This window comes from Fusarium poae, chromosome 1, assembly GCF_019609905.1.
Source record: "Fusarium poae strain DAOMC 252244 chromosome 1, whole genome shotgun sequence".
Taxonomy (NCBI): domain Eukaryota; kingdom Fungi; phylum Ascomycota; class Sordariomycetes; order Hypocreales; family Nectriaceae; genus Fusarium; species Fusarium poae.
In genome coordinates, this window is record NC_058399.1 from 7,036,019 (window position 1) to 7,062,570 (window position 26,552).

General features: G+C 47.7%; 9 protein-coding genes across 9 annotated transcripts; 5 read left to right on the top strand and 4 right to left on the bottom strand.

The window, feature by feature from the left end:
• Nucleotides 1-3,140: 3,140 nt before the first annotated feature.
• Nucleotides 3,141-4,765, top strand: FPOAC1_002284 (uncharacterized protein; the record flags this gene model as incomplete). Its single annotated transcript, XM_044846865.1, has 2 exons — nt 3,141-3,222; nt 3,273-4,765. The coding sequence occupies 2 exons, from the start codon at nt 3,141-3,143 to the stop codon at nt 4,763-4,765; spliced, it is 1,575 nt and encodes a 524-aa protein (XP_044712781.1).
• A 687-nt stretch (nt 4,766-5,452) lies between these two features.
• Nucleotides 5,453-7,243, top strand: FPOAC1_002285 (uncharacterized protein; the record flags this gene model as incomplete). Its single annotated transcript, XM_044846866.1, has 6 exons — nt 5,453-5,939; nt 5,984-6,170; nt 6,215-6,625; nt 6,668-6,785; nt 6,835-7,056; nt 7,109-7,243. The coding sequence occupies 6 exons, from the start codon at nt 5,453-5,455 to the stop codon at nt 7,241-7,243; spliced, it is 1,560 nt and encodes a 519-aa protein (XP_044712782.1).
• Nucleotides 7,244-7,673: 430 nt separating this feature from the next.
• Nucleotides 7,674-9,089, top strand: FPOAC1_002286 (uncharacterized protein; the record flags this gene model as incomplete). Its single annotated transcript, XM_044846867.1, has 3 exons — nt 7,674-8,333; nt 8,383-8,652; nt 8,703-9,089. The coding sequence occupies 3 exons, from the start codon at nt 7,674-7,676 to the stop codon at nt 9,087-9,089; spliced, it is 1,317 nt and encodes a 438-aa protein (XP_044712783.1).
• A 136-nt stretch (nt 9,090-9,225) lies between these two features.
• Nucleotides 9,226-10,134, bottom strand: FPOAC1_002287 (uncharacterized protein; the record flags this gene model as incomplete). The annotated part of the gene is made up of 2 exons (XM_044846868.1): nt 9,226-9,918; nt 9,976-10,134. The coding sequence occupies 2 exons, from the start codon at nt 10,132-10,134 to the stop codon at nt 9,226-9,228; spliced, it is 852 nt and encodes a 283-aa protein (XP_044712784.1).
• A 269-nt stretch (nt 10,135-10,403) lies between these two features.
• On the top strand, nt 10,404-11,601 carry FPOAC1_002288 (uncharacterized protein; the record flags this gene model as incomplete). Its single annotated transcript, XM_044846869.1, has 6 exons — nt 10,404-10,444; nt 10,497-10,510; nt 10,731-11,087; nt 11,139-11,157; nt 11,203-11,448; nt 11,502-11,601. 6 exons carry the CDS (start codon nt 10,404-10,406, stop codon nt 11,599-11,601), a joined length of 777 nt encoding a protein of 258 aa, XP_044712785.1.
• A 19-nt stretch (nt 11,602-11,620) lies between these two features.
• FPOAC1_002289 (uncharacterized protein) lies at nt 11,621-14,006 on the bottom strand (the record flags this gene model as incomplete). The annotated part of the gene is made up of 5 exons (XM_044846870.1): nt 11,621-12,264; nt 12,306-12,379; nt 12,428-13,171; nt 13,214-13,732; nt 13,780-14,006. The coding sequence occupies 5 exons, from the start codon at nt 14,004-14,006 to the stop codon at nt 11,621-11,623; spliced, it is 2,208 nt and encodes a 735-aa protein (XP_044712786.1).
• Nucleotides 14,007-14,659: 653 nt separating this feature from the next.
• Nucleotides 14,660-16,211, top strand: FPOAC1_002290 (uncharacterized protein; the record flags this gene model as incomplete). Its single annotated transcript, XM_044846871.1, has 4 exons — nt 14,660-14,843; nt 14,889-15,200; nt 15,247-15,868; nt 15,917-16,211. 4 exons carry the CDS (start codon nt 14,660-14,662, stop codon nt 16,209-16,211), a joined length of 1,413 nt encoding a protein of 470 aa, XP_044712787.1.
• A 566-nt stretch (nt 16,212-16,777) lies between these two features.
• FPOAC1_002291 (uncharacterized protein) lies at nt 16,778-17,526 on the bottom strand (the record flags this gene model as incomplete). The annotated part of the gene is made up of 4 exons (XM_044846872.1): nt 16,778-16,783; nt 16,855-17,137; nt 17,180-17,333; nt 17,388-17,526. 4 exons carry the CDS (start codon nt 17,524-17,526, stop codon nt 16,778-16,780), a joined length of 582 nt encoding a protein of 193 aa, XP_044712788.1.
• A 7,074-nt stretch (nt 17,527-24,600) lies between these two features.
• FPOAC1_002292 (uncharacterized protein) lies at nt 24,601-25,913 on the bottom strand (the record flags this gene model as incomplete). The annotated part of the gene is made up of 2 exons (XM_044846873.1): nt 24,601-25,273; nt 25,330-25,913. The coding sequence occupies 2 exons, from the start codon at nt 25,911-25,913 to the stop codon at nt 24,601-24,603; spliced, it is 1,257 nt and encodes a 418-aa protein (XP_044712789.1).
• Nucleotides 25,914-26,552: the final 639 nt, after the last annotated feature.

Below are 26,552 nucleotides of genomic sequence, written 5' to 3' on the forward strand. Positions count from 1 at the left end.
AGTGTTGTTGATAGAACTGGATTTCCAGAAACAGCTAACCGAATATAACTAACAGCATTGCTTCCTGACTTTCTCAAAGGTTTGAATCAGTATATCTATAACCGTATTTGGCTTCCAGAGGACACTCTTACGATTCCGGATGATTGACAACATCATGCCAGCGTTGCTACACCAGCATGAGTGGTTGTGAATATGTGGATGGCGAACCCCTTACCACCATCATCAATATTATATACAGATAACGTATGAATGGATAGAATTGAACGGAAAGCACCATAACTCTGTCCATAATGATATATATATGTGTTGATAACGGACGCGACCAGTCATATGGCAGTTGTCCTCACCACGATGGACTTACCCTATACACGGTGGACCACGCAACTACAGAATCTCCGGCGGACAAACTCTAAGCACGAAGAACAGTCATAACATGTTGCCGCAGGACGAAACCAATAGGTTGACAATATCTCAAACACTTAGTATTGGCAGATATTCCACCAGTTGGCATCATGAGTCTTTCTTTGACGTACGTTGGCAGGTTTCCAGTGAGACAGGTGTCTGGTAGGTAAGCAGTCCCGCACACAGATGCCAAACACTCTGCAAACAATCATCTCAAGGTCTCTATCAAGATAATACACCGTATTAGTAACCAAAGCTCGCCGTAGCTACCTCCTAAGCAAGCATCTTGGACCATAACGGGCCGAAACCGGGGCACCGGGAACGTCGCTTGGAAGACAGTCACTAGCCCGCCGCTCCAACCGGATAGTAAGAGTCTAGACAGATCTATGGGGATTATGGAGTAGTAGTATTTACATACTCTGAAGTGGATTGTGAGAACAGCTGGTTCCTGGTGAAAGTCTAGACGCGTTCACATGGGATCCTCTTTAGCCGCGGTGGACCTGGAGTTCCAGCGCGGCTTTCCACGGTCAAAGTCAAGCAAAGGGTCAAGAGTGATATTGAGCTAGTGGGAAGCAGAAAAAATGACCTCCTAAGTCTTAGGTTATAAAAATAAATAGTCTAAGAGCTACAGTCTAAAGGGCATATTGTGGCCCACTAATTTCGTCTCTTAGGCTAACAGCGGCCAATTTTTCTGATACCCTGAGATCGAGGTAGCCTGTCGCGAGTTGACATCTTGCTGCGATGCACATGAGATTGTCTTTGCCAGGCTTATAGGAATTACCTTGTCTTCACAAGGGCCAAGAGATTGCGCTCATAGAGGAGTTGATCTCGGCTCGAGTAAACGGCCTAATACAGCTTATCCGCGGGTTAACAGCTGTATCAATCTTACCTATGGAAGGATGGAAACAGGGAAAGAAAATTCTTCTGCTGGAAAATGACGCCTTTGACGCCAGTGGCTTTAGTGGCCGGTAGATCATTTAGGGACTTCTCCAAGCCAACGCCACAAAGGTAGCCAAGTTGTCAATTGTACAGTAGCGTCGACTATACCGAGGGTAGAAATTGATAGTTTCTTTATTTGGTGAACTATAGATTCGTTGTAAGTGTACATGCTTTGTATATCTCTTGTGAAAGTTATTGAACTGAGCTTTGTCGTATTTTGCCACAACACTAACATGGGACTTTTACGACAGCATTGATGATCCCATACAGTGGCTTAATGGCGAATTGTGGTGACCGTTATGATCTATATTCCAGTTCAGCTTGGCAACCACATTCACGGACTTGAGTATACAGAATAGGCAGTTGGAATTAGATGCCAAGTACTCAAACTATGAAGAAGCCTAGGGAAAGCATCCTTCCTCGGCATGGAGTCAGAGACTCATGAAAACTATAGTTGCTGCCACGCTGGCTTGTGCTGAGCACCTCTTCGATGCAGTCAACAAATCTTGTCTCACGAGTAGACCAAGTGATCACGACATTAGGTAAAGCTTAGGAACCAACAGGCCGGGAAAAGGTGACTAAGTATGATCAGGCAGGTGAGTCCATTGACAAGACATGCCACGGCTGCGTGGTTCAAGTCGAGGATGGCGATGTTCTCCCACACCTTGTCCGACTCGCCATCCCGCGGTCTGCATGCAGTAGTCTATAGGTGAAGACATCTCGATCGAGACCAGGGGTTCTCGGGGAGTCCAGCCTTACGGAGAGAGGCAAGCCCGTGTCGAGCGTGGTGAGATTGGTGATCAAGGTGTGCTGAGGCGTAGTCGATCCCTGTCGTCAGTCATACGCCTGAATACTATTGGGACGTTTGAATGAGCAAGCATGTCACGATATCACACCATATAGCATGACAATCAGTGGTCTATTGAAACACCAGTTGAGAAAGTTGTGTTTGACATTGATTGGTACTGTGATTGCCATGATCAAGTTCAGCTCATGCAACTCCTGTTCACCCCAGTTAACCCACTCAGCCGGACAGCCGAAGACGAGGATCCACGGGGAGTTTTGACAAAAAACAACATGTCAGATCAATTGCCATTACCCTCCAAGAATAGAAGATAGTTAAAACAATGGAACCTCTCCAAAAGAGCCTTGAAGGGAGGTTAAATTGAATCGGGAACCCATAAGGTCGGGTTCTGTTCACTAAACCGGTCCATTGCCCGGCAAGACTCAAAAGATCCATGCCATTAAAATGTCCAGAGTGGGTAAGAGTTTGTGATTTTAGAGGCTTTTATTGGTTGTAAGGAAATAAGCGTGCGATCACCTCAGATCGCGTCATCGTCCTAGTCACTTTAGAATGTCGAAAAGCTTCAACTGCAGAGATTTTCATGACACATTAGCTTCCTTCCCAAGTCCCAAGACCGTGCAAGCAAACCTTTCAACCAACAATTCTCGAGCGCTTATTCGCTCCTTCACCGCAAAATGGCACGATTCAGGCCCGAACCGTTTCTTACTCTAATTTGATCCCTCGTCTTGGCTTTGCCTTTTTCTGCATCGCCTTCTAGACTTTTGAGGATCAAGGAGGCTCCGCCGGTTGGTGGATACGACGAGTTTTCCTAATTTTGCCTTCCCTTCCCATGGGGATGGTTAGGAACGGGGTACTCCGTACTGACTGGTATTCGTGATGGAGTCCTCTCTTATTAAAGGAGACGCGCCCCCTTCTCAATACTGCTGCTCTTCTCTAGTTCATCAAGTTCTGTATCCTTTCTAGACTGCCTGATCTACATTACAGTCTTGTAATCATGAGCAAAGACGATCTCAAGGGTCTCGCACCCGAGGCCAACAAGACCAACTATGTCGGCTCTGGCTCTGACACAGAAGAGGGTACGTTAAGAATTACAGTCTGTACACTGGATTCTTCTAACTTTGACCAGGTCGCCTTCAGCATGCCGCCGACGCCAAGCGCCAGATTGGTGTTCTGAGCGCATCTATGCTCATCTTCAACCGGGTCATCGGTACCGGTATCTTTGCGACTCCTGGATCCATCCTCGCCCTTCTCGGAAGTCCCGGTCTGGCCCTCATCATCTGGGTCGTAGGTTCCCTTATCGCCGCCGCTGGTACCGCCGTCTACCTTGAATGGGGAACTGGCATCCCCAAGAATGGTGGTGAGAAGAACTACCTCGAGTTCATTTACCGCAAGCCCAAATTCCTCGTCACCGGAATTTACGCTTCCTACATTCTTCTCATGGGTTGGGCCTCTGGTAACTCTGTCGTCTTTGGCGAGTACATCCTCCACGCTGCAAACAAGGAGGTCGATCGATGGAACCAGCGTGCTATTGGTCTGGCTTGCATCACAACTGCTTTCCTCATCCACGGCTGCGCTCTCAAGTGGGGTCTTCGTCTCCAAAACGCCCTCGGATTCATCAAGCTGTTCATTGTCTTCATCATGATCATCTGCGGTTTCGTCGCTCTTGGCGGTCACCTCAAGATTGACGAGAAGCCCGACAACCTGAGCCGCGCTTTCGAGGGCACCACTGGAAGCGCATACGGTGTTGTCACTGCCCTGTACAACGTCATCTGGAGTTTCGTCGGTTACAGCAACGCCAACTATGCTCTCAGCGAGACTCGCAATCCTGTGCGCACTCTCAAGATCGCTGCTCCTACCGCCATCATCTCTGTGTCGATCATTTACATCCTCGTCAACATCGCCTACTTTGCCGCTGTTCCCAAGGCCGAGATCATTGCCTCAGAACGTCTTGTCGCTGCTTCTCTCTTCCGCAACGTTATGGGTCCTGCTGCCGAGCGCGCCATGTCTGTCTTTGTCGCTCTGTCTGCCTTCGGAAACGTCTTGAGTGTTATCTTCTCTCAGGGTCGTCTCGTTCAGGAGCTTGGTCGCGAGGGTATTCTGCCCTTCTCCCGTCTCTGGGCTAGCAACCGACCTTTCAACGCTCCTTTGGCTGGTCTTTTCGAGCACTGGGTCATTTGCGTCATTGTCATCCTTGCTCCTCCCCCTGGTGATGCCTACAACTTCATCCTCAACCTCATCTCTTACCCTCTCGCCATTGTCAACACTTTTGTGGCTGGTGGTCTCGTCCACCTCTACCTCCACCGCGAGAAGTACAACTGGAACGCTCCCATTAAGGCTACTCTGCCCGTCACCGTCTTCTTCCTTCTTAGCAACATGTACCTCGTGATTGCCCCTTTCATTGCTCCCGATGACCCCAGCCAGAACCAGTACAAGAGCATGCCTTACTACATCCACTGTGTTGTCGGCATTGGTATCCTTGCCGCTGGTGCTGTCTACTGGCTTGTCTGGGCTGTCATTCTTCCCAAGATTGGTGGCTACAAACTTGTTCGCGAGACTCATGTTGATGAGATCGATGGATGGGAGTCCAACCGCTTCCGTCGTGTTCCTCTTGATAATTAAGCCGGAGGAGAAATTTGAGATTTGACAGCAGCATATATTAGATACCCAACATTAATTTAACATTCAACATTGTTACTAATAACGTGTTTCCATTGACGCCATTGACGCCATTGACTTTGTGATCGTGATGTTTGTGAGCCAAGTACTAATGCCTGATAACTGTCAATTGACGCACATCATGGATGCGCTTGACATGCAGGTGGAATACATGCTATTACTATAGTAGCGACATGATTGACCCGAATTCTCGGGTCTCCTACGTCAAGGTCCACCAGATGTTGGAATTGACTTCATTCTCGATTATTCAAGGTGATTTCGTTTTCCCGATCCCCTACCCTACGCCCTCGGATCATCTAGGATCAATTATACTCCGGTGAATTTCCATCACGCGTTCAAGCGCGAAAGCTCGCAGACTTGACACGAGCTATTGTAATTACATACGATTAGCCGCGGCTTCAATTAATGGAGAATACTGTTCACTTACAGCTGACAGCTGCTGCTTCTACTATTCAGGGTCCGATGACCGTGGGTCGGCACCAGTTCTTCCACCGACAATGACGTCCTCTCGGATCCAATTCTGTCGCCGATCGTCGCAACTCTCGGCCCTACTATTACGACCGAATCCTCTTTAAACTATCATGAGCCGTTCATCATGACAACGAGAACAAACCACAGCACACTGCAATAATGTCGAAGCTATTAAGATTCCAACGGGTGCGGCCCATGACTTGGGGAAGCAGCTTCACAAGCCGCCAATTCAGCACAACGAGAGTGGCGCTGTCGGTACGAGGACAATCTAAGCTTTTCAAGGACGCGGATGCAGCGGTTGCGGATATCAAGAGTGGCTCAACTTTGTTGAGTTCTGGGTTTGGACTCTGCGGCGTGGCTGATACACTGATCAATGCGATCAACCGCAGGGGTCGCGATTCACTTCACTCGTTGACTGCTGTGTCGAATAACGCCGGAGTGGAAGGCAAGGGTGGCCTGGCAGTCCTTACCAGCGCTGGTCAGGTCGATCGCTTGATCCTGTCGTACCTTGGAAACAACAAGGTGTTGGAGAAGAAGTATTTGACTGGCGAATTGGCAATTGAGCTTTGTCCTCAAGGCACATTGGCTGAGCGCATTCGAGCTGGTGGCGCAGGCATTCCTGCATTCTTTACACCAACAGCAGCTCGTAAGTCGATCGTCAGGATCACAATGACCAAGCTAATAAGTTAGACACCCTCTTGCAAGATGGCGAAATCCCTGTGCGACTAGACAAGTCTGGCGCCGTTGTCGAAAAAGGCCGAAAGCGAGAAACCCGCGAGTTCAATGGTCGAACGTTCTTGATGGAGCATGCAATTGAAGGCGACGTCGCGATCATGCGAGCTTGGAAAGCAGACAAGGATGGCAACTGTGTCTTCCGGTATGTCTGACACCTTTAATCATCTTTCCCTGCTAATAGATCAGATATGCGACAAAGTCATTCGGACCCCTCATGGCCAAGGCCGCAAAGCTCACCATCGTCGAGGCCGAGAACATTGTCGAAGTTGGCGAAATCGACCCCAACGATGTTAACCTCCCCGGAATTTTCGTCGACCGAATCGTTCCCGCCACCGCCGAGAAGAATATCGAGGTTCTCAAGTTGAGAGAGGAGGGTCAGGATGGACCACCAAAGGCTACAAATGAAGCGCAAGAGCGAAGAAACCGCATCGCAAGACGAGCTGCAAAGGAACTCAAGCCTGGGTACTATGTCAACTTGGGGGTGGGAATCCCGACGCTGGCCGTTTCGTTCTTACCCGCCGACTCGACTGTACATATCCAGTCTGAGAACGGTATCCTCGGAATGGGTGCTTATCCTACAAAGGATGAAGTTGATGCGTATGTCTTTTGTCCCTTTTTTGAACTCTGCTAACAGTTTAGTGATATCATCAACGCTGGAAAAGAAACAGTCACACTTGTGCCTGGAGCATCAGTATTTGACTCGGCCGAGTCTTTCGGCATGATTCGGGGTGGACACGTCGATGTGTCAATCCTTGGTGTAAGTTGCGCAATTCTTCCTATTTCATTTCCATTGCTGACAATTACAGGCCCTGCAAGTCAGCGCAGTCGGTGATCTGGCTAACTACATGATTCCTGGAAAGGTTTTCAAGGGCATGGGCGGAGCGATGGATTTGGTAGCCAACCCCGACAACACCAAGATTGTCGTTGCAACCGAGCACTGCGCCAAGGATGGGTCGTCCAAGATCGTGCAGCAATGCACTTTGCCTCTAACGGGCGCAAATGTAGTCAGCACCATCATTACCGACCTTGTAAGTTTTGTGCTGTTTAGGGTTCTTGTGACCTTGCTAACTGCCCAATTAGTGCGTCTTTGAGGTAGACCGAGAGCAGGGTACTCTTACTCTTACTGAGCTTGCGCCGGGCGTGAGCGTTGATGAAGTTAGAAGCAAGACAGAGGCCGACTTCGTAGAAGCGAGGGAACTAAAACAGATGGAGTAGTTGATATACCAAGTAACTAGACGGCACAGCATACCCAGCATAGCATAATCTCAAAATATCTTAGTACTTTTGCATCATTCGTCATTGAATCCTGCCATGTCGCGTTGTCATGTCTCCGCAGCCAGCGGCGGGGGGGATGGTGAAATAGAGTTAGGCTTTAATTAAGGTAGAGAGGGCAGATCGACAGGGCGGGTCACCACCGTTGAGCTTGGCTTGTAAATGCACGAATGATACAATTCCCACCATAGCACTTAAGGAAGGTCAAAGACCTCAATGCTGGGCGTGGTATGATTGGAAATGATCGTCTACATTTGTCAAAAGTTCCCGCCAAGAATATCCGCCAAGTGATGATCTATCTACCTACTATATAACATCATGCTGTACATGTACTTACACAGCACTTCAGTCGATCCTCAACTTATCCATCACAATGAGGTACTCTGTCGTTTCTCTCCTCACCCTCGCTTTGGGAGCAATTGCTGTTCCCAAGGCTGACATCAAGACGTATGACGGCTACAAAGTCTTTCGGGTCAACACCCACGGCAAAGCAGACGTCAAAGAGAAGCTTGCCCCCGTCACCTTTGACGAGTGGGAACATGGTGACCAATACGCCGATATTGTCGTCGCACCCAACGACGTAGACGCTTTTGAGAGTCTCAAGCTTGACTTTACCACCTTGCACGAGAACCTGGGCGATTCCATCGTCAGCGAAAGCCCTTCTCACAAGAAGTGGAAACGTCAGGCCGATGATGAGTCTTGGTACGATGAGTTCCACAACTATGAGGATCACATCGATTACTTCCGAGACTTGCAAGCCCAGTTTCCCAACAATTCGAAGCTTGTTTCTTCCGGCAAGTCGTACCAGAACAGGAACATCTATGGTCTTCATCTCTGGGGTAACGCTGGACCTGGAAAGCCTGCTGTGCTTTACCATGGTACCGTTCATGCCCGAGAATGGATCTCTGCACCAACTGTTGAATACATTACCCTTCAGCTCATCAAGGGCTTCAAAGGTGGAGATGAAGACGTCCAGACCATCTTGAACAAATACGACTTTTACATCTTTCCCTTTGTCAACCCCGACGGTTTTGTAAGTCCTTCATATCCCGCATTGTAAATTGCTTAACTAACAAGATCAGGTTTATTCTACCACGGCTGATCGTCTCTGGCGAAAGAACCGTCAACCCCCTCCTACTTCAGCACCAAACCAGTCATGCTTTGGTCGCGACATCAATCGCAACTGGGAGTTTGGCTGGGACTCTAACAAGAGAGGTGCATCGACAAATCCTTGCTCTCAGACTTACCGCGGCGAGAAGCCAGCTGACAGCCCCGAGAATGCTGGATTGGACAAGTTTGTTCGCCAATTGAGAGATACCGTTGGTATTGCTCTGTACATTGACTGGCACAGCGTAAGTCTTATGCCGTTTTGACCAATTGCTCAAGTTGCTAACATCTTCAGTACGGCCAATATATCCTTTCTCCCTTTGGCTACAAGGAAGACCTTTATGCACCCGAGCTTGGAAAGTGGACCAAAGCAGCTGCTCTCGTTAGCACAGCTATCCGTGATAGCTCCGACGACAAGACAACCTATACGTTCGGTCCTAGTGGCGCTGTGTTGTACGTTACTACTGGCGCGGCGCCTGACCACGTTTACAGCATAGGACAAGCCAAGTTCTCATACACAATTGAGTTGAGGGACACTGGTGAGACAGGGTTTGTGCTTCCACCGGCTCAGATTAGGCCCAATGTCGAGGAGCAGTGGGCTGGACAGAAGGTGTTGCTCTCGCTTCTGGATGAGACTTTCTTCGATGGCGAGGGTCCTGCTCTCTACCAGGGACAAACTTAGAGCGCCTTGAATCTTGCTCACGAGGGAGTGCAGAGGATGTGGTAGGACATTGGAAACCAAAGTTGCGAGACGCTTTAACTACACAAGTACCCTTTCATGTATATAAATTCTGATCCACGAATTACTATATAAATTATCACAGTTTAGATTCAATACCTGGCGCAAAGCTACTTCCGCCAATCGCTTGAACAATCTTATCGACCGTATTCAAGATCCAATGGCCACCCTCGTCACTAGCCAAGTATTGTACAGTCTCATCTGTCTCGCCATTCTGATCATTCTTATATGTCCCGTCCTCAAGCCCCTTGCGGAGACCAAATACATGCGACAACACTTGAGGTCCGACGCCAGTTTGCGCGCGTAGACAAGAGATGGCGATCATGGAAGTATGGATTCGGCCGAGACTGGCAAGTGTACCGCGATCGGAAGCGGCAGGATCAGAGAGGAGAGCAGAGTAATGGCTGCTAAGAATATATACAGGTAGATCGGGGTGCGATAGGGCGAGCTTCTCGAACAGCTTGTCTTCGTACGGTCGGTAGATCGAGTCCCATAGCCCTCGACCACGGGCTAATGTTTGATCGATATTTTTTGAGGTCGGTTGTCGGCTTGGCTTTGTGCTGAGCTTAGATCTGACACTTTCGGGAAGTGATGCGTAGAATGCGTTGAGGGAGTTGATGGTCCGAGGAATGCCGTTGAAGCTGATACACTTAAGACCAACCTCTCGGATGAACTCGGCATTCTGGACGGCGGAATTGGGATCTTTGGACGATGCGACGCGATGAAGGACGGGGAGAGAATCGGGAGAGTTGAGAGTAAAGGTAGCAGCGGCCTACAGTAATAGTCGTTAGCACAATTGGCGAGGACACAATTGATTGATAGAACATACCGAGACAGTCAACCAAGACTTTGGGCCGAGGTTTCTAATGGCCGCATCATTTGCGATTGCCTCAAATAATTCTTGAACTTGGGCTGGCGCAGGTCTTGGACCAGGTCGCGCAAAAGGCGCATTGATAAGCGCCTTTAAAGGCGCAGAGAGTTTGGACATTTCGGTGTTTTTTTTGTTGTCTGACATTTGTGACTGTCGCATTTGCACAAGAGAAGCCGAGGATCTGTCGCGGTTTTGAGACGATGACGATATAGCCTCGGCCATGAATCTGGAGGCCGGGAAATGTCCCCACTATATCCGGGGTTCAGAATGAGGGACGACATCGGAGTTAGATTTAGAAGCCGATGGTTTTGACTGTGTACAAAACAATGACCGTGTAAGTGACAAGGAGGAAGCAGAAGTAGAGGATAATCAAGTGATTTGTTAATATGGTTTCCCAAAAGAAAACAAAGGAGCCCTTTTGGCTTGGGTATGTTTGTTTATATGTACTAAGTACAGTGACTGTCACTGACAATTTATAGTGGTGCTGCCGCCTGTATGGCTGTTTGCTTCAGTGGGTTCAGCACTTACAACTTCTATTACATGCAAGACATCCATCAACTAACTTAACTTGCACAGCACACCCTTTGGATCAAACAAAATATCGAATGCAGGTGTTGAAATCAAACTCATCTATGCTCAATGTCTTATACAGATTTGCAGCCCGAGATGGCAAGTCTCTATTTATCCTCACACAACAAAGCTAACACAATCAGGCATCCCATCTCTATGGACTGGTCTATCAGCTTCCATCCTTCGTCAAGGAACATACTCGACTGCTCGCTTTGGCTTCCATACATACTTCTCAGACAAGCTTAGAGGATATACAGGCAAGCAACTGTCAGTCACACAAAACATCGCCTGTGCAGGTGTCGCAGGTGGTGTCGCAGGACTAGTCGGTAATCCAGCTGAGGTTGTCCTCGTTCGCATGTGTGCAGATGGCGCAAAGGCACCTGGACAACAATTTGGATACAATCATGCTTTGGATGCTTTGACCAGAGTTTACAGTGAAGAGGGCATGATGGCGTTCTGGAAGGGTCTCGTTCCCAACATTGCGAGGAGTGCTTTGATGAGTGAGTTGCCTGCATATCTTTGTAGTCAAACGAGTTGCCTAACAGTTGCAGATGTTTCTCAGATTGCTACGTAAGTTCTCCCGAAAGTATAATATTCACTCAACTGACAGAACAGATACGCGTCTGCTAAGCAATATCTGCTTGCTAGTGGCTTTGGAGATGACACAAAAACCCATGCCGTTTCATCCCTAGCAGCTGGAACAATGGCGACAACCATCTGCGCCCCAGCTGATGTTCTCAAGAGCCGAATGCAATCCAACGCTGGCAAAGAAGGTCTAGCACAAGTTCTCAGAGCCGGTCTTCGCGAAGAAGGTCCTCGGTTCCTCATGAGGGGATGGACTCCTGCTTGGCTACGACTTACGTACGTTGCCCACTCTCCTCATATATGAATGATGAACCAAGCTAACTTTACAGACCACATACTGTTTTGACATTTGTGTTTATGGAGAAATTGCGACAGCTTACATCTTTTGACTGGCTGGGTGGAATGCAAGAGAAGGAAACTCTTGGCTAATGTTTTGCTATCTTTTATGTTATATACCAACTTCAGGCCAGTACAGCCATTCGAAATTAGTCATGTCTTCCCATGAAAGTCCACCGAACCCAGGTTCAAAGTCGTTGCCTGGTTGATTTAGAGCTTGAACAATTTGATCATCTGACATTGCAGAGAAATGAATCGGTTCTTGCCATAGCGCTTGCTGGTCCAGAAAGGTAGGCGTAGTGATGGGTGCCTCGTTTACGATCGGCATCCTTGGATCAGATATTCCGTCTCCAGTAGCTGCCCGTCTGACGATCTGTTTGAGATATTTTCCGTATTTAATCGAAAGACCGTTTCGATGTCTTGTCACTTTTCCGATCCTTTCAAGCACGGTGGCTGTCTCGTCAATGAGGTTTCTGACACTGGGAGCCAAAGCTGAACCGCCAGTCGCGTAAGAACTCAATGTCAGGGCGAAGCAGGCTGCGAATGAAATCATGATGGCGGTGTTGTTTGGCATAGATTGAAGTTGAGACTCTCCCTGGATAGCGGCGCGCATCACGTTGAGAGCTGAGGAGAGACCGGCTGTGTGGAAGAAGCGACGAACTTCAAGGGGCGCTGTGGGATGGTTTATCACGCCGCCGTAGATGGAGAGACGAGTATGAGTGACGAGAATTTCGACGTATGGTGGGAGTCGACGGTCTGATGGTCAGCGTGATTTGGGAAAAGAACGAGCACCTTACCTGGGCCTTTGCCAATTGAGATTCCCCATTCTGTGTACCATTGGTCAAAGAACCGTTCAATTGACCCTTGGATTCTGACAATGTTAGCTGAATAGCACATCGAAGAGTAACGGGACACGTACGATTGGGCAATTAATGAGCCATCACTAGAAGCCATCTGCGATCCGTCACAAAGAGCTCTCACTGCAGCAAACAATGCATCCAAGTCCCTTCTCAAAACGGCCATGGAGACAAGATGCCCATCAAGAGGATCCGCATATTCAGAGCGATGCCAATTGTCACAGTCCTTTAGAGACTTGGTCATGGGCACGGAAAATGGTCGTCCTCTGGCAAGAGACATTCCACGCTCCAGCACAAACAGCGAAAGCCAACATCGTTCTCGATTGCGAAGGAATAGACGTCCCTTCTCAGACCATGGATCAATTTCAGGAAACCCGTCCATGGCCAGAGCTGCTCTCGGGTCAAGACAATCACCCCTCGCGAGACCAATTTCAGCACCTGCACCTAGCATTTCAGGAGAAATGAGAGTTTTGTGAAGCGATAGATCGGTGGCGACTGTGTTTGCTATAGAGATGTACGTGCAGGTTTCGTCGTCGGTGGAGTGTTGACCCGGGAACATCCAGGGAATGTTTACCATGAATGCGAGAACAATTTCAACTGATCTGTACCGCTTGACTACAACTTTGTGGGCGAGGGTCCTGACGTGGTTTGATAGTCGTTTTGAAAGTGCTGCTGCTGATGGCATGAAGAGGGCTGATGCGGCCATGATGGATGTGTAAAGGAATGATGATCTTGAGCGCGTGAATTCGACAGTGTATATCCTCGGATCAAGACCCCATCGAGTATGCGCAAGATTACGATGAAAACTGATGGTCAGCAGATATCAGAGTAATGGCCATGGAACTTACAAGTGAAATAACCTGTCAGCTTCATCTTCAGAGACAAGTCCCAACGTGACAGGATCAAGGTCAGACCCGACATCCAGATTAACGTGAGCTGGAGCAAAGAAAGCTTGAATCTCGTCCTCAGTTTGCCCAGTTGTACTCGCTGTATGCGCCTGCTGAGGGGAATTTCCATGTCTCGACTCTGGTGAAGGTTGGATGTAGGATGCCCTTGCAAGAAGCTGCAATGGATTCTCAGCATCGTCAATTGCAAGACTTTGCTGTGTTCTTTGAATGAACTCAGGCATCACCACAGGGTCCTGCTCTTGCTCTTCTTCTTCCTCTTCAGAGTAGGCATCCTCTTCACCATCACCACTGGCGCTGTATCTCGTCTGCGGGGCATCAGCAGGTGAATTTGCGCCGCTAAGTAGATCCTGAAGATGATTCAGAATCCTATCATCTTCTGGATTCTTTTGAGATGCCGAACGAGCGCGTTTGACAGCTTGATCAATTTGATATAAAGCTTTGTCAAGACCTGTACGTTTACTAGCAAATATCAGTATTGTAATTGGGACGAATTGAAGGGTACTCACTTTTTAATACCCTTTTGACGACCGGGATGATATGCAGGTCGCACGCATTCCGTGTCGAGCTGGATACATCTCCTGCATCGTTCCTGATGGGGTTTCCAATCGCACTTGATCTTTGATCGACGACAGACAAGACAAGCAGCTTGTCTCGGACGGGGCGAATCACCTCCTTGTCCTTGTTGAAGCGGGGACGTCAACGTCTGGAGGTCCGAGTTTGAATTCCCCGCCATTTATTGGTGTTGGAACTGACAATGACACTCGGCGGTTGTTTTGTTTACCGAAGCAATTGAATGTGGATTAAAAGCACGCGATGCTAAAGAGGAGAAACGTGATGAGATGGAGAATTGGAATAGACGAGAGGAAGGGAAGGGGGAACTTTGACAGCGGAAACTTGCCCGATCCCCCCCTTGTATCGAGTCGAGTCAGGGATGAAGGCGTCGGAAACCATCATGATTGGTCAGTATTTAAGCTTCCGACGAGAAATCGGAGAGAGGCGGAGAAGGGACTTGGGAGCAGTTGCATGTTGAACGTGGATATGATACATGGATATTATATATAAGGTAGCACGCAATCTATAGACATAAACTAAAGAGATTCAACTAATTATTCTACACCCTCAGAACCTTTATCTATGCGCTTATATGTCGCCATCGACCCTGTCAAGCACGAAATGAGTCTTTAGTTGATAAAAGTGGGAAGAACCATCAAAAACACCATCGGCCAACTTGCGATCCTAGCCTTATTCGGAAGATTTGGGACCTTGACTCTCCACATTTGATACACCCTTGAACAGATTTATTGAGGCAAATAGATAATAGAATAATATATAATACTCGTGTCTGCATTTTCATATGAGATTATACGTTGTAGAGTAACCGTCAAAATGTCTGCCGTGATAGACAACAGCAGCGATAAAGACCAACCGGTCAAGGATGGTGCCCAAGATGTTACAGAGCAGTCAAAGCCTGTATCTCGCTTCACACGCTGGTATCGAAGTCCTCTATTCAACGTTATCATTGTTGGATTGATTTCATTCACGCAACCAGGAATCTGGAATGCCCTCAACAGTATGTGAATCTCTCTAATCGTCAAGATATGTCTAACGTTTGTAGACACCGGTGCTGGAGGCCAGCAAGAGCCATACCTCGTCAATGGAGCCAACTCACTTACATTCGGCATCATGGTCTTTGGATGTTCACTTTTCAGTATCCTCGCCAACAAAATTGGTCTAAAATGGGTTCTCATCATCGGTACTCTCGGGTACGCGCCTTATTCCGCTGCGCTTTACACCAACAACCGATATGGAGTTGAGTGGTTTGTTTTGCTCGGTGGTGCTACTTGTGGTATCGGAGCTTCTGCTTTGTGGGCTTCTGAAGGTGCCATCGCTTTGGGATACGGCGATGTCAAGGATCGTGGAAAATTCAGTATGTAAATCATCTACATAACGATCACGGAAACTAATTGTTGCAGCTGGAATTTGGCTTGGTCTGCGAGAACTCGGTCAACTCATCGGTTCTTCCATTCAACTCTCCCTCAACGTTGGCTCTGAGAAGCGTGGTCGAGTTGGATACACCACATACCTCGTCCTAATTGCTCTCCAATGTCTCGGCCTTCCTCTCGCTTTTCTCATTTCGCCTCCTCACAAAGTCATCCGACCCGATGGCTCCAAACTTCCAGCTACCAAGAAGAACACGAGCATCGCAGAACAATTCCGAAAATGGGGCGCTCTCCTCAAGCGCAAGCAGTTCTTCCTCCTCATCCCCATGCTGGTCGGTTTCAACTGGAACAGCACTTATCTCGGCATTTACCTTGTCAACTACTTTTCCGTTCGATCTCGAGCTTTGGCGTCGTTGACATCTGGTATCGCTGCTACTGCTGCCAATATCTTTTGGGGATGGTTCTTTGATCTCAAGTATTTTAGCCGACCTCAGCTTGCGCGCTTCACTTGGGCTTTCCTGGCCATTACCATGACTGCGCTATTCGGATGGCAGTTTGCTATGGAGATGGAGTATCGCAATGCTAACCCTCCCGTCACTCTGGACTGGGCTCATCCTGGATTCGGACGTGGATTCGCCGTTCAAGTTCTCCTTCGGTACGTTTATCAAATCTATATAAAATCCAAACAAAGCTAACTGATCAGGTTCATGAACGAATCCCATTACATGTTTGTGTACTGGATTATTGGAACCTTCTTCCTAGATGTCGAGACCTTGACTTTGGCTGTCGGTCTTGTCCGATCCTTCGAGTCCCTTGGATCATGCTTGGCTTTCGGAGTTGGCGCTGCCAAGGTCCCATCTCTTACCAACCTCATTGTTGCATTTGCCATGTTCTGCATTTCACTGCCTTCGACATCGTTTGCAGTGTTCCTAGTTCCCGAACGCCCAGCCGAAAATGCCCTGGATAAGCCAGAAGAGGAGGAGCAAAATAGTTCTTAGACGATCTCATGCCATAGTTGCCTTCGTTCAACACGACTCATGTTCAGTACTGAATTTTAAGCTGTGATTGTGTTTCTTAGATCGGTGAACTAACTGAACTGTGGGACTGATCAACGGTTCATGCAAGATGCGAGGAACGCCGGCTGTTCCCGTGCCATGCATGAATCGCGGCCGAAACAAGGAATTTACTAGAATAGGAAGTCCCCAGAAGCCAAGAAAGTTTATTCAAACCGTCGATGATCAGATGTAACTGCACTGGAGATCGGACCCAGGGGTTAGGAGCCAGGATGTATGATTCATGCCTCGTTGTGGATACGATAGTAGATCTCGCTATGGCCAGATTGTTTCATTGTTATTGACTATGCTATGTCCTCCATACTGGGTAACAAAAATGTTGACCTCATCAGTTTTAGGGTACAAAAATAAAAGGCCCAAGAAGTATGGTCCTAGAAGTCTGAATCCCTAAACTAAGTACCATAGACTGATCTGCCAATTTTGTTCGATTTTTAATGTATACTTCGGGACTTACGCCTCGAAAAGCAACAAACAATAGCCAATTTTGTTCCTTATGCCTTTATCGTCTAATGTTTCTGATACCCTAAGGCCTCTCCAGCTCTCACTAATCAAAAGACGAAATAATCACCTCGTCCAAGTCCCTGTACCGAATTGTGCCATTCTTGAACGCCCGGATGAGTCCTCGAACCTTGTGCTGGAGAGGTACTTTTGTTGGGTGATTTTCGAGGCGTAAGTCCTGAAGTATACATATAAAATCAACTCGCTGGAGAGGTACAAGCTGCCTCCGCTGCAGATACTTTCGGATTAAACGAATAGTCAGAAACGTAGACCCAGCAAATGTCCCTGTTTTGAAAGCTACCGACAGTGGTGAATTGGGCAAGGCGAAGGCGACTGCAAGACAGAAGACCGTACTAAAGGTGTCAGCAGGGAATGGTCGATGGCGGAGGACTTACCATGAAAGTATGTCTGGAGACACTAAACTCGCAAGAGGTTTCTCTTTCTTGATGATTTCTTCAATGATATTTTCGAGAACTTTGAGCTCTTGAATAGCGCTAGTAGAGATGTCCTTCAATAGCAATATTTTTGATGTCTCCTTTGAGGCCCTATCTACGATTTCAAAGTCAGTAGGTTGATTGTAGTCAAACAATTGTCTGAGAATACCGGAGAGACCAGGAAGACGGTCTTCGCTTGAGTGCCGGTTGAGGAAGTCGAAATAGTGTCTCAGATGACTGTTTGTATACCGACGGTGAATCTCAAATTCTTCAAAGACACCACTGTCGTCGCGAGCTGGTAGAGTCATGGTGGACAGTATTTCTGTGATTCTAGGTTGTCAGGTTGTAAAGGAAACCTTTTTTGGAGACCAGTGTGCATCACAAAGGATTCGAGCAATGACCACTTGCCAAAGCAAAAACATATGTTGGTTTGAGGTGACAGTGAATTCTTTATCGTCAAATGTGATTGGTTCTTTTGAAGACAATGCGAAGTGGCGTTGTTAGATTCGTTGGTGCAACAGGCACAACTGAAATCATGTATCCATTTAATGGCTACTGTTGAAACTACTGGTTAAGATTACACTTGCTATAGGCAATTATTTATATTTACTTAGATAGTTATTATATAATATATTTATATAATATTTATTAATCCTTAGAGAAAGCCTTTAATTAAGCTTAAAACTTCTTATTAAACTTAAAATAATTATATAAATAATTAATATTTTAAAATTCTAATAATTCTAATTAATTTTATTATTTTAATTATTATAATTAAATAAATAATTAATTATTTATTATAAATTATTAAATAGTTTAAATATTTTTATAATATAAATAATTATTTTTAAATTTATAATTTAAAATATATAATTATTTAATTATATTATCTCTAAAAATACTTTTTTTTATATTAATAATTTAATTTTTTAATTTAACTTTTAATATAAAGTATTAAATTATTTTTTTTCTATAGAATTTAATTAATATAATTTAATTTAATAAAATATAAAAAAATTAAAATTTAATAATTAAATTAAATTAATATAATATTAAACTTATTATTATATATATTATTAATTTTAATATTTTTAAGTTTTTTTTAATTAAAAATTAATTAATATAGATTTTTAGCTTATTTTTTATTATTAATTAATATAATAATTAATTTTTCTTTATTATTATATTAATTATTATTTTTATAAATTAAAGCCTTAAAATTATTATTTATAAAGTTAAAGCTTATTTAATAAAATATATTTATATAGATTATTAATAATTAATTATTATTATATAAATAATTAATTAAAATAACTTATATATTATATTAGTTTTAAATATTAATATTAATAATTTCTTTATTTTTATTATTATATTATAAAAAAAAGAGAATTTTTTACTATTTATTTAAAGCTTATATTCTTATATAAAGTGTCACAGCTCGAAGTCAGACCAACCTACCCTAGAGCCACAAGTGGATCAGATCACGTGGCGATAGCGTTATCGCCGTAACCTTAGTTAGACCGCCAGTCAGATCCTGAACGTAGCTCCTTGAGCTACGTCTTGTTAATAGAGCCTGACCTGCCTGCAGTGCCTATCCGTAGCAATAGAACCTATTACGCCCGAAGCGTTCCCTGTCCACCCGTACCGCCGGACTCAGCCCGTGACACTACGTAGCTCCTAACCGTTGGACACCGAACGCGATGTCTGCCCGCCCGCTCCCGCCCTTCCTGCCGGACAGCGTCGAGTCATTCCGTGACCATGCCCCGGAACACCTAGACGATTGGTTCGAATACTTCCGGAACGTTTATACCTACGCCGAGAACGCCCAGAACCGTATATCCCAGCTGGAGAATGAGACCCAGAACATGAAGGATAAACATCAAGGACTCGAACAATCCCTGCAACAAATCACCACTGAGCGTAACTTTGCCCGAGCCCAGCTCGAGTACACTGAGCAACAACACGAGAAGGCCCTAAAGAGGAAGGACGACGACATCTTCGAGGCCCGCCTCGCCGAACGTCGCGCCCTCGATGCCACCCGACCTACCGTACCTACTATCCGTGAACCCCCCGAGACTAGCGCTCCCGCTGAGCTTCGTGTAGCGACTCCTATGGGAACGACTCCTCCGCCTTCTTCCCGATCTACCGAATCAACCAGTCTTACCGAACGATTACCCGACCCTGACAAGTTTGAGGGCGAACGGAGCGACCTACGCCGTTTCGTCTCCCAGATACACTCAAAACTAAAAGCTAACCACGACCGATTCCCGACACGCCTCGCCCGAATGTCCTATGTAACTGGCCGTCTTAAGGGACGCGCCTATGCACAAGTCCTACCGCACATTAAAGCTGGTGAATGCCAACTCCCCGACTACCAGGATATTATCGATCTACTAGAACGCGCTTTTGGAGACCCGAACCGGATCAATAATGCCCGCGCCGAATTATTCCGCCTTCGCCAGACTCACAAGGATTTCAGCACCTTCTTCGCCGAGTTCCAACGCCTCGCGCTGGAAGGAGAAATGTCAGAAGAGGCCCTCCCTACCCTGTTGGAACAAGCTGTCTCCCGAGAACTACGCGGAATGCTTATACACAACCCACCGCCTAGCTATAAATATCACGACCTAGCCACCTTCCTACAAGAATTGGAAAACCGACGACGCCGCTTCGCAGCGGAGCCACAGCCTGCGTCACGAAAGACGAATATGCCGCTGAAGGAGTACCCCCAGACACTCCGAAAGAAGTCCCCATCGCCTCGTAGAGGGAGAAGCCCCCCCGAAAACCGCCAACCAGCCGGAGAACCTATGGACCTCAGCAATCAGCGCCGCTATAACCGCCCTAACCAACGACGGGAGAACAACCAGTGCTTCCGTTGCGGTTCAGCCAACCACTACCTCCGCGACTGTCCCGAACCTGACACACGTCCAACCAGGCTCCGTCAAGCCACCTTCGCTTATAGCCCCAACCGCACCAGCCAGCCCCCGTCTCCACACTCGCCTACATCCAGCCGCGCCAGTTCCCGCCGATCTAGACACTCCCGAGGACGCCAGGAAAACGGGGTGAGCCTGTCTTAAGTCGGCGCCAGGCTCCCCTCCCCGCACCTACTGTACCGAAGATTAAACTGTCCGCCGCCTCCGTTCATGGAATCCCGATTGAGAACGAGAACAACCAACGTTCGAACCTGATGATACTGCCTGCCAGCCTCAATGTGGCCGGAAGAGAACCAATTCCGTCTTACGCTATGACCGATAGCGGAGCGGAAGGAAAAGGGTTTATCGACGAGAGCTGGGCTAAGTCCCAGAACCTGAAGTTTAGACCCCTGAAGAGAACCTTCGAGATTGAAGTGTTCGACGGGCGACCTGCCGAGAGCGGGAAGGTCGCCTACTACGTCCGCGCCGGACTCCGCATTGCCGATCACGAGCAGAAGAGCATGATCTTCTACGTGACCCAGCTAGCCAGCTACCCTATTGTCCTGGGAATGCCTTGGCTAAAGCAACACGACCCGCAGGTGGGCTTCGCGGCCCACACGTTCACATTTAACAGCCCGTACTGCCAGAAATTCTGCAACACCCCAACCAAGCCTACAAGGATTAAGGCTTTACAGACCGTCCCGAAGAAGTTCATGCGCCAGATGAAAGGGAGTATCCCACCAGCCTTGGAGGGAAAGGATATCCTCCCGGTTTCCCTGCGAACCGCCCGAATATACAGCCAGAAGGACCGTTACCGCCTCTTCACCGTCACCCTGAAGCAACTGGACTACCTGCTTAAGCCTGAGCCAGAGGCATTCGTGCTGCCGGAAGAACTTCGAGAGTTCCAGGACGTTTTCTCGCCTAAGGAGGCAGAGAAGCTACCACCGCACCGATCTGGAGACCACCACATCGAGCTAACCCCAGGAGGAAAACTGCCGTTTGGACCCTTGTATGGAATGTCCCGGAACGAACTGACAGCCCTACGAGAGTGGCTAGACGAGAATCTGCGTAAAGGATTCATCCGCCCAAGCTCGTCGCCTGTAGCCTCCCCGGTACTATTCGTCAAGAAACCCGGCGGTGGTCTACGCTTCTGCGTGGACTACCGAGCCCTGAATAATATTACGGTTAAGGACCGCTACCCGCTCCCCCCTGATCAAAGAATCCCTGAATAACCTGTCTGGTATGAAATACTTCTCCCGTATTGACATCGTATCGGCCTTCAATAATCTGCGTATCAAGGAAGGCCAGGAGTACCTGACAGCATTCCGCACCCGATTCGGATTATATGAGTCACTGGTTATGCCCTTCGGCCTAACAGGAGCCCCCGCGACCTTCCAGCGGTACATTAATGATGCGCTGAGGGAATACCTGGATATATTCTGCACTGCGTACCTGGACGATATCCTGATCTATAGCCGGACCCGAGAAGAACATGTCGAGCAATTAAAGATGGTGCTTGAAAAACTGAGAGCTGCCGGGTTATTCGCAAACCCAGCCAAATGCGAATTCATGGTTACGGAAACCAAGTTCCTAGGCCTTATCGTGGGACGAGACGGCATCCGAATGGACCCTGCAAAGATCGAAACTGTTAAGAACTGGCAAACCCCGACCTGCCTGACAGATGTACAAGCTTTCACAGGATTTGCGAACTTCTACAGGAGGTTCATCCGTGACTTCTCTAAGCTTACAGCCCCGTTGAACCACCTGACAAAGAAAGACGTACCGTTCGTCTGGGACGAAACCTGCGAAAAGGCTTTCCGAGACTTGAAGGGAGCCTTCACATCAGCACCGATCTTACGCCCCTTCGATTGGACGAAGGACGTAATCCTGGAGACAGACGCCTCTGACTATGTATCCGCCGGTGTGCTGTCGCAATACGACGATGACGGAAGGCTGCACCCGGTAGCCTTCTTCTCCAAGAAGCATACGTCCACGGAATGCAACTACGAGATCTACGATAAGGAACTCATGGCCATTATTCGCTGCTTCGAAGAATGGAGACCCGAACTGGAGGGGCACCCTCACCGATAAAAGTGATCACGGATCACAAGAACCTGGAGTACTTTACGACGACGAAGTTACTTAACCGACGACAAGCCCGCTGGTCTGAGTTCCTGTCCCGATTTAATTTCCAGATCACATATCGACCTGGGAAACAGGGAGTTAAACCCGATGCCCTGACCAGGAGGTCAGAAGACCTCCCTAAAGAGGGGGATGAGCGCTTAGCGCACCAAAGCCAGGTGGTACTAAAGAAAGAGAACTGGCAACTTCCGCCGCTACGAGTCCAGAGAGCCCGCATCCGCCACCCACTACAACAGAACCAACCCGCACCAACACCCGAGGAGCCGTCACTCTCAATAGAGCTACCAGAAGAGATCGACCGCTTGCTGAACGAAGGATACCAGACCGATGAAGACCTGCAGTCGATACTACAAGCCCTCAGGACCGACGCACCGCGACACCCGAAGATTACGCTTGCAGAGTGCAAGATCGTCCAGGAACGACTGTTGTACCGGGACCGCATCTATATCCCGAGCCACGACGCCCTCAAGACCGCCCTGCTGAAAGCCTGCCACGAACACCCTATAGCAGGACACCCAGGTCGTGCCCGCACTTATGACCTGCTTTCCCGGGATTACTACTGGCCCGGAATGTTGGCCTACATCGAACAATGGGTTAAGAACTGCCATACGTGTCGAAGAGCCAACCCAGCCCGAGAAGCGAAGCAAGGTGTGCTGAAACCCTTGCCTATCCCCGAACGAGCCTGGCAACATGTGTCAATGGATTTTATCACACATCTGCCGCCCAGCGAAGGAAATGACGCCATCCTGATTATAGCCTGCCGCCTGACCAAGATGAGACATATCATCGCATGCAAAGGAACCTGCGATGCCGAAGACGCAGCCCATTACTACCTGAAGGAAGTGTGGAAGCTACATGGGCTCCCACAGACTATAGTATCGGACCGGGGACCCCAGTTCGTAGCGGAGTTCTGGCAGAAGCTCACCAAACAACTGTCGATCAGCTCGCTACTATCCACCGCTTACCACCCTGAGACCGACGGACAGACTGAACGCCTGAACGCTGTGTTGGAACAGTACCTGCGAGCCTACGTGTCATACCTACAGGACGACTGGAACCGATGGCTCCCCCTGGCCGAGTTCGCAGCGAACTCCCTGAAATCCGAAACCACCGGCGTATCTCCGTTCTTTGCAAACTATGGATTCCACCCGCGAATGGGCTTTGAACCCACGATTACAGTCAGAGGAACCCCAGCCACTAGAGACGCAGAACAGTTCGCAAAGACGATGAACGACATCCTAGAGCACCTGAGATCAGAAAGCATTGCCGCACAAGCCCGTTACGAAGCCCAAGCGAACCGACACAGACGACCTGCCCGACGATACCAAGTAGGGGACTCAGTGTGGCTAGACGCCAGGAATATCAAGACCCTTAGGCCACAGAAGAAACTAGACTGGAAGAACATCGGCCCGTTGAAGATCGGCAAGGTCATCTCCCCGTACGCCTATCGACTGGAACTGCCCGCCAGCATGAAGATACACCCCGTGTTTCACACGAGCCTGCTAAAGCCAGCTGCCACCAATCCGCTGCCCGGTCAGAACGTAGACCCGCCACCGCCAGTAGAAGCCGAAGGAGTGGAAGAGTGGGAGGTTGAAGACATTGTGGATTCCCGATGGGACAGACGAGGCCGAGGAGGCCGCCCCAGGCTGAAGTATACTGTGAAATGGGCCGGATATGCAGACCCAACAGAAGTCCCTGCTGCTTACGTGGAGAATGCTGCAGAGATCGTGGCGAACTTCCACAGGAGATACCCTGACAAGCCCGGACCACAGTAGCCCGTCTCGGCAGAGCTCGATGCTAAAGAGGGGGGCACTGTCACAGCTCGAAGTCAGACCAACCTACCCTAGAGCCACAAGTGGATCAGATCACGTGGCGATAGCGTTATCGCCGTAACCTTAGTTAGACCGCCAGTCAGATCCTGAACGTAGCTCCTTGAGCTACGTCTTGTTAATAGAGCCTGACCTGCCTGCAGTGCCTATCCGTAGCAATAGAACCTATTACGCCCGAAGCGTTCCCTGTCCACCCGTACCGCCGGACTCAGCCCGTGACATAAAGTTTAGATTTATATTAAGCCTTATAATATTATTACTTTTACTACTATTAATACTATTATATTATTATTAAATTTCTAAGCTTACAGCTTTATTTACTGCAAGTTATACATTTTAATCCATTTAATGGAATTGGTTCTATAAGCGATATGTCTAATTATCTACTGGAAGGTAAATTTAGGTTCGGAATGAGAAACAGGTAGTTCCATACAACTATTATCTTATGACGCTGTGACTTGACATCACTCTCCAAGCCAAGGTATAGCAATAACCACGTCTACTCCGAAGGTCGACACTCAAAGCAATCTGGCTGAAAAACACCCGGGCCACCCGTTGAAGCAGTGAAGCCGAGCTCCTCGGGTGTCCTGGAGTAGAGCTTGCAGCGTGCATTACGCCCAATCACATCTCCATTGGCCCAAGCCCCAGTGATAGTCTTGCAGTCAGGGTTTTCAGCACACATCTGGACACAATTCTCGAAAGGGCCCAACGGGATTTCAGAGCCAATAAGGTAGGAATTCGCGGAAGTCGGGAATGTCCCAATTTGTCCGCAAGTGAGACCCTGAGGAGGTGACTTTACAAGAGTGCATGGGGGATCATACTCGACAAGAGCAACATCGTCGATACGTATCTCGGCACCAACCCATGGAGAGGTCGGAACTGAGTTTGTACAGCGCCAGTATAATATCATACGGACGCTGTCGGATACCCTCGACAGGTATTGTCGTCTGGAGTATTCGTTGGTTGGCATGCCAGCAGCATTGAATCTGTAGTATTCAATGAGTGGGCCGAAATAAGTCCAGAATTCGCATGCCGTGTTTGACAATGTACCAAAGTCTGTAAAGGCCCAATGAATAGTCAACATATAAGTTTTCGTGGTGTCGAGACCGGTAATGGTTTGCTGCAAAGGATATATGGGACGACCGGTACCCGTGATGGGGAATTTGACAAGACTGGTATTTGACAGTTAGATACAATTACAAACAAGTAAGCATTGGGGCATACATACGCGTAACGGTTGCCTGAACGAGCATTTCCAGGGTCGTTTGGAATCGTGACGCTTCTACCTATGACCCAAGGGAGTGCATCAGGAGACGGATCATCTTCGAACCCGCCATTATAGAGGCCAATGGGAATTTGTGCTTCTGCTGTGGTGGTTGTGCTTGTAATGGAGGAAGTTGTTGAGTCGGACGACCATGATGTCACAACTGCGCTGTCTAAGGTAGTTGATTCATCGACAATCGATTCGGTCGTCGTAAAAGAGGTTGGAATTGTGGTAGCCGATGATCCATCCCATGTTGTCTCAGATGCTAAAGTCTCTAGAGAGGACTTGTCTGAGGAAGATGCCTCAAGGGTCACAGATGTTGTCTCATCTGTTGCCAGAGTTGAAGCCAAGGTAGTGGAAGTGAATTCGTAAACGAAACTTTGAGTTGGAAACCCAGATCCATTACTTACGTCGTCGTCGGTGGTTGTCGTAGGAACAGCATGAGAAGTGAAGTCTGGTGATAAAGACGCCGAAGAATTCGGCTTACACGGGCTTCCATTGACTCCAAGTGCAGCTATGAAAGCCGTCAGAATTAACTTTGCCGCCATCGCGTTGACTATGATCGGGAATAAAGAGAAGACAATCGGAGAGCTTTGGGGGATGTTTTGGTAGACTATTATTATTATTAAGTCTGGGGACGCCACGTATTCACGAAAGACACTATTGAAAAGCTTTGCTTGTTTGGGTGATTTATTGAGTAAACTATTGGAACTAGACGAATTATATGGTCTTGGCAACCATTTTTAATTCGCATGTTGGGAAAACATCTGTGAAATGGGCTGATGAAGCAAATTAACAAGCAAAAAAAACATAAGCAAGAGAGAGCTTGGACGTCTCAAAGAGCAATACTCTTTAGTACTTTACAATCCCATAAAACGTAGACACTCATCGAACAGGGTCACTTAACTATTAAATTCTGAACGCGTCTATTCCAGTCATGAATTGCCGCTAGTAGACAACTCTCTGATTGATTTACATTTGCAAGTGTTCACGTAATTGCCAGCCAATGTGAATTAAATAATGAAACAGATTCTATGGATTGGTTTCTCTACTATTTCATAACGGCAGTTGCGTGTGTTCCTCCAGATTAAAGTAAGCCCTTGGACTAGACCAACAGGGTTGATTCCAGGGATACAGGTCTAGAACAGCACATTTCCGGTACTGCATGTAAACGTAACAGTAAATCC